This window comes from Ptychodera flava, chromosome 13, assembly GCF_041260155.1.
Source record: "Ptychodera flava strain L36383 chromosome 13, AS_Pfla_20210202, whole genome shotgun sequence".
NCBI classification, from domain to species: Eukaryota; Metazoa; Hemichordata; class Enteropneusta; family Ptychoderidae; genus Ptychodera; species Ptychodera flava.
The window spans coordinates 22,499,349-22,506,226 of record NC_091940.1 but is presented as its reverse complement, the minus strand read 5'-3'; the positions used below and the strand labels follow the sequence as shown (position 1 = coordinate 22,506,226).

At 38.7% G+C, this 6,878-nt stretch overlaps 1 protein-coding gene across 2 annotated transcripts; it reads left to right on the top strand.

Annotated features, from left to right (window-relative positions):
* The first annotated feature begins 1,059 nt into the window (after positions 1–1,059).
* On the top strand, positions 1,060–6,278 carry LOC139147841 (uncharacterized). Of its 2 annotated transcripts, XM_070719052.1 has the most exons (4): positions 1,060–2,839; positions 3,107–3,415; positions 4,473–4,593; positions 4,943–6,278. In XM_070719052.1, exons 1-4 carry the CDS (start codon positions 2,082–2,084, stop codon positions 5,123–5,125), a joined length of 1,371 nt encoding a protein of 456 aa, XP_070575153.1. In that variant the 5' UTR covers positions 1,060–2,081; the 3' UTR covers positions 5,126–6,278. The 2 variants fall into 2 exon arrangements, with proteins under 2 accessions (XP_070575153.1, XP_070575154.1); XM_070719053.1 differs by lacking the exons at positions 4,473–4,593; positions 4,943–6,278 and adding an exon at positions 3,721–3,848 and having other exon boundaries at positions 1,287–2,839.
* The last annotated feature ends 600 nt before the right edge of the window (positions 6,279–6,878 follow it).

The window sequence follows — 6,878 nt, the reverse complement described above, 5'->3', positions numbered from 1 at the left end:
GCTGACACACCTTACAGTAAAGAAAGCCCTTACTCGTGAAACTTTGGGAAAGAAGACATATGCATTGGAGAAGTTAAAGTCTCGTGCAGCTCAAGACTCTTCTGCTACTTCATCTAAGTATCAGTATCCGATAAGTTTGGTGACAGCTAATATAATTGAGCTGAAGGAACTTGATGCAACTGGTGATAGATTAAGAGAAGAGCTTGCTGAGATTTGTGTCAAGATGATAAAAGGCCAAGGCTCATTGCCAAATTTGTCAGTAGTAAATATCTCTGAGTATTGGCGATACCATTCATTACAGGATATTGACTTATTGTCAAGGTCTGAAGTGCCACTGCTAGAGCAGTTTTCAAAGGAGATAATAAATATGGGCCTTCGATTTGTCAAGCAAAGATCAACCTTTTGGTTCAAGGCCAGAAGCGAGGTAAAGGTGACCGCCAGCACTTTGTACAATGCCCTTGGGTGTGCTGGCCTAAAAGCCCAGAAAGAACACTACCAACAAACAGTTCTGGGCTTTGATAGGCCAGCAACACCATCAAATGTCCAAGAAGCCATGGATTGGGGTACGAAACACGAGATATGTGCACTGAGCACCATAGTAAGCAAAGTTATTCCTGTATTTTACCCTGAATGTTGCTTACTAGAGGTAGGAGCATTTAAAGTTCGGGTGGGCAATGTGGACATAATTATATCACCTGATGGCTACCTATACAATAATGTAACCCACAGTGATGAGGCTGGAGTGGAGTGTAAATGTCCCAAAAATGGAAGGATACCAAACATGATACCTCCACGTTATTACCTGCAAGTCCAAGCACATATTAGAAGCACACCTAATCTCCAGTGGTGTATGTTTTGTGTGTGGACGGAAGAAACCACAAAAGTATTCAGAGTTGAACGAGATGAACAAGTGTGGGCACTCGTAGAGCAAGAATTGAATGCTGTCTATGGAGGTGATAATACAAGATGTCCATCAAGACTCTCCTCCACAGCAAAAGCCATAAATAAAATGATCAGAGTCAATATTCCCAAAACTTGCCAAGTTATCGTTGAAGTATCATCTGTGGCACTCCTGTTTGTATGGTGATTCTAATGATGAAATGGTGTTATTGAAGTTACTGAATCAGATCCTTATGTGACCTGTATTTACCATGAAAATGTTACTGTTGACATAGACTCCGAATCAATGTCATCATTGAATATTCCTATACCTTGGATGAGGTCATTTATTACCTGAAGCAACATTACCAGTTGTCTCGAAAGAAGGCCACAGAAGTGATAGCATTTGTCGCCTGTAACACAGTAGACTGTGGTCTGCAGATATTGCCTACGGAGCACCAATATGTTACTTCCTAAAAGGCTACAGTCTACCAAGCAGTGTTGTTAGGAACATTCTGGAAGATGTCCTCAGTTATTGTCATGAGAAAGGAGTGCACTGTCCAGTTCAGAGTTTTGATGGCCAGTATGCACCATTATTGCAGACCAGTAAGGATGGAAAGCCACAGACAATCGTACAGCTACAGAAACTGTTCTGGAAGGAGGTTTGTGCTATGACAAAACCCCAGCTTTTGGCAGAAATGAAAACTGCAAACTGTGTCTCTGAAGTAAGTGATGTCACCTATCAGACAATTGGCAGAGGAGTTAACACTGTGAATCTTGGACACAAAACTAATGTAACCTCCCTCAAACAGCATTCAAGTTCTTAAAAAAAAAGCAACCTGTTGAAAACAGTATGGAATGCCAAGAAAATGGTGAAAATGTGATACATCAAATAGTAGAAGATCTTCCTGAAAATGTCATATCAATAGAACATGAAACATGGACACAAGTAGAAAACATGCAACAGCTGAATGACAGTATTATGAATGAAGACACATCAGAAGTAATTGATGATGCTACAGTAGAAAATAGCAATTTACAAGGGGAGGATGTAGATGTGGATAATGATAACGTGGACAACGGAGACAATATTGAAACGGCTAGTAGTGCAAATTCTAACAGTAACTGCATACTTGAATCTGGTGACATTCGCAACATGTTATCAATGCTAAGGGATCAAACCAATAAATGGTGTGACAAAAATGCTGAGTACCTCCAAGAATGTACTGAGCTGCAGCAATCTAGCTAAGTTGACAGTTCCAGAATTGAAGATAGTTTTGAGGTACCTGAGAGACAAAAAACATTATCAGGTCACATTATCTGGCTGCAAAGAGGATTTAATTACACGATTGAAGAGCATGTTCGACCTATCAGGAGAGGTTCCTGTAATACACACTACAAAGAAGTTTTCACCAATTAAACTGTCTCAGCTCTGCTTAAAGGTGTTAAATGGCAAAAATTATCCAAAACTAGCATTGTCTGTGTCCTATGCAAATTGGAAATTCCCATCACGGGTAGCTGAATGGCGAAAGGATTCAAGAATTAAACATGATATGGTTATCCCTGAAGTCAACGGTAACAAACCTATAAACTGGTTTTACATACCAGAGTACTCCAAAGATCGTAATGAACTCTTTGTCAGAAAGATCGATCCCCACCATCTCCTTACAAGACATAGGTCTGCGCTTTGTAAGCGAAATATAGGTTCAGCGAGAAAGAGTGATTTCCTAGATGTTGCCAAAGAAAATAAAACAAGTTTAAAACTTGGTATGATGGAAGATAGCCTCGACATGCAGAGTACTGACTTTTCATTAATCACATTTTCATCTGAAGTTGAGGCAGAATTGCAGAAAAAGGGCTACACAGCTTCAGCAAATATGTGTCATGCTATCAGACAATGGTTTGAGTCAATGGATAATCCTGGAATATCAGCAACTGAAAGATGCAGAATGAAATTTAGGCAGGTGTTGTTTATTACTATGTAATGATAAGGAAGAGTTAATGAATTTGGCAAGAAAACCATAAACAAATACATCACACATGTGTATGAACTTTTATTGACAGAATGCCTTTTGTGATGAAACTAAATTTGATTTCTACAGGTTTAATGTGTCATGAAGAGATGACTAGTTCAGTTAGGTATGCCAAGGAAGACAGATAATAAATATACTGCCATGCATATTTGTGCTTTCCAAGAATACATATTAGAGTGTTTTTTTCCCCATAGGTATAGGGATGTGCTGTTATCAATGACTGACCTGTCTAAATTCCCACCTCCTGGTATGTATGTGCAAGGGTACCCAAAAGGACTATGGGAGTCAACAATAGCCAGTATCGATGCGGATATAATCTTGTATGGGCTAGTTCGAAGACGCACCTACAATCAGAGAGCTGTGAGCAGCCAACTTTGTGAAAGCTTATTTGCCAGTATGGCGACAATGCCTGGCACCAAGAATGGTGTACCAAACTGCTGTGATCTTGAAACAGATTTCGCTAAGATCTGTGGCGAAGTGGTTGTGCGTTATGACCCAAACAGGTGTGTATGAATTAACACTGCAAAATGCAATACATTGTTACTGTTAAAGAACGTGCAATATTATATGTTGACTTATGTGTGTGACAAGGGAAATTGAATGTAAACTACATATCTGTTAGCGGTGTGACACAGATGAAAGTTAGACAAAGATAAACATAAAGACAATCTTCAAAGATCTGTTACAATTTGCGGTAATAATTCACCCCATTAAACAATTTTAGTACAGCCTGAACTAATATTTCTTACATATGTACTGCCGTACATGTGCACTAGTGCTCACACGTAAAATCGTATTTTCCTTGCAGTGAAAATACCGAAAACATTATTACACAGTTGTATGCAAATGAGTTCTCACACCAGAACTATTCAGTGCGTTCGATCGTCCGTTTTTAAGGTCTATGATCGTACTATTTACGGTAAGCATGAACTTGCAGCAATTCTTTGGCAAATGTTTCGTGTTCTTAGGTAAAATCACTTGTAAGCATTTAATGTCAGTTTACAATTACACAGGACAGTTTTGCTTGATCATTTTCAGTCCATTTTTCCCAAACTGAACGCGCACGATCGGAGCGACATGGGTGTCGTTTTTGAACGCTATATTGGAACACCTGTTCCACGCGACATTGCATATAAAAATGACGTGATATAATTTCGATAAATTTCGTATATTTTTCGTCATTGTTGTAAAACATATGTAATAAAAACAGAACCCCACGTCACGATACTGCAAGAGTGGACTACCGCTGGCATTGCACTCGTGATTGGGTTGTTTCCTGCTGCACTTCACTCGCTAATGCTCGTGAAGTACTGCCACAGGATACAACCAAATCACTCGCGCAATACCAGCGGTACACCACTCTTGCACTAATGCGTCGTGGGGTTCTATTATAGTGTGGTACTAACCACATTCTCTCCAGATTGCTTTATATCTACCAAGAAAAAAGCAGCAGAACTCCACTTCAAAGCCACATGTTATAATTCTTTTTTAATCTTTGAACTTCATAATTTACTCTAAGAAAACTGATAGTAATTATTGTTTTCAATATATTGTTTTTAGGGGCTTTCCTATAAGGTTGACATTTTCAGCCATGTATCCTCATCAGCAGTTAGAAATGAAGAGTGAAGCAAAGTATGAACCAATGACACCACCTACTTTTATTTCTGAAATATCTGTAACTGTAAGTAATCAAAAGGCCATCGTGTGAATTGTACTAAACAACACTGTATATATGTATCTTGTTTTTCTTACTTGTTATTATTATTGGTCAGACAGAGTCTGAAAAAAGGAGCTTTCAGATTGAGCTACCAATATATTTGTCCAAGAGAGTCATGTCATGTGTCAGATGATTTTGTGGATAATTTCCTTCAAAATTATTACGCGTCATCTTTTCAAAATTATTACGCGTCATCTTTATTCATCTTGTTGGCCAACCCGTCATCTTGTATGCATAATGTAAATTTAGAGTAAAACATTAATTCTATTTGGTTGTAATGTCTGTAACCATGTCCTCTCTGTATCTTACCTAGGACCATCCATTTGACAGCCCAGACAGGTGCAGAACAGCAAGAAGAAAACCGAAGGGGTTATCAGGACCACATGAACCAGCCCGAGGAGTCACTGGTGTGCGCACCTATCACAAAGTGAATGAGGGACGACTGAGTGCCCTTACCCGTATGGGTAAAAGCAATACAATAGAGCCACAAACATGAGTTTGGACAATTGCATCATACTTATCAACGATGTCATTAATATCTGTAATTTTGTGCAGGAAAGAACTCTCTTACCCTGAAGAATCTTATCTGATCTGATTTTTACCACAGCTTCAGTCGTGCTATTGGGATAGTATTGCGACACTCTGTATGTCTGTTTGTGTGTGTGTCCTTGGACATCACCTTGAAACATTTCCTATGGAAGGGAAAATGGGCCTGCCATGCTGCTTGGCCAAGTTGCACCCAGAGATGGGTTAATGTAAGTGTGCGAAATTTAAAGTGATCAGGTTAAGTGTGTGGATTTTGGGACAAAAAAAATGTGTTTTTAGTAAAAATGTTTATGATGGGATCTATTAACCCTAGAGCTTTGATATTTGGTATCCAGGTACTGATCGGTAAGGGAAGTCCACATTATGCAAATGAAGTTGTTGTGACCATACATATGCAAATTAGGTAGGAAAATAAGAAAAATTTATAAAATTGCTTTAAAAATCATCTTCTCTTAAACAATTCATGGCCAACCCATGCCACTTTGCCAAATTGTACGTATAGATAGATAGATGAAAGTTAGCGAAATTGAAAGTGATCATTTACACTTTATAGATTTGGGGGCTAAAAGTGTGTTTTTTAGTCAAAAATGTATATTTTGGGAAATATTGACACTGGAGCTTTGATATTGATATCCAGGTAATGCTAGGTTAGATGAGTAGATAGGAGTTTACGAAATTGAAAGTGATCGTGTAAAGTATGTGGATTTTAGGGCCGGCTGAAAGTGTGGTTTTGTTGACTAAAGTATATTTAGGGAAATGTTGACACAAGAGCTTTGATATTCAGCATCCAGGTACTGCTAGGTAAGGGAAGTCTATATTATGCAAATGAAGTTAGTGTTACCATTCATATGCAAATTAGGGAGGGAAATATAAAAAAATCAAGAAAATGAAATCAATGTTAAGTAACCATTGCTTGACTTCTATTTGAACGGTGTCTTTACAAACTTCAAGTCATCTTCCACAATGAAGTTGTGCTTCAGTGCCATTGACGCTATTTTTAAACAGAAGGAAACTTCAGTGGTTAGTGGTTGGATTAATTTTTCGATTGTATGATCATTTTGATGTAAGTTTGAAATAAACACCAAGGGAAGTACAATGTATAATCACTGTGTGCATTGCAGTTTTTTAGTCCCCGCGGAGGAAGTCCGGCGGGGACTTATAGATTGGGTCCCATCCGTCCGTCCGTCCTCAGCTGTTTCTCAGACACTGCTGAACCGATTTTGTTCAAACTTGGCACATAGGCAATGCACTATGGCATACATGTGCACATAAATTAATTTTGCACTACAATCAAATATGGCCGCAAGATGGCAATTTTTATGTGATTTTTCATGTCTTTCAACATAACTGGAACATCCCTGAACTGATGTTGTTCAATCTTGGTGCAAAGATAATTCCTGCTGATGCAGTGTGATGGGGACTTATAGACGAGTCCCGTCCGTCCATCGGTGTGTCTGTCCAATCACAGCTATTTCTCAGGCACTCATAAATGAATTTTGTTCAAATGTGACACAAAGGCAAGGCACTTTGGCATACACGCGCATGTCGAATTATTTTGCAATATCATCCAATATGAGGCCTGACAGCCATGCATGCGATATTTTATGTCTTTGAAGCATAATTCAAACTTCCCTGAACCAACTTTGTTTCAACTTGGCACAAAGATGAAGTACCATGGGATAAATATGTATGTCAATTTATTT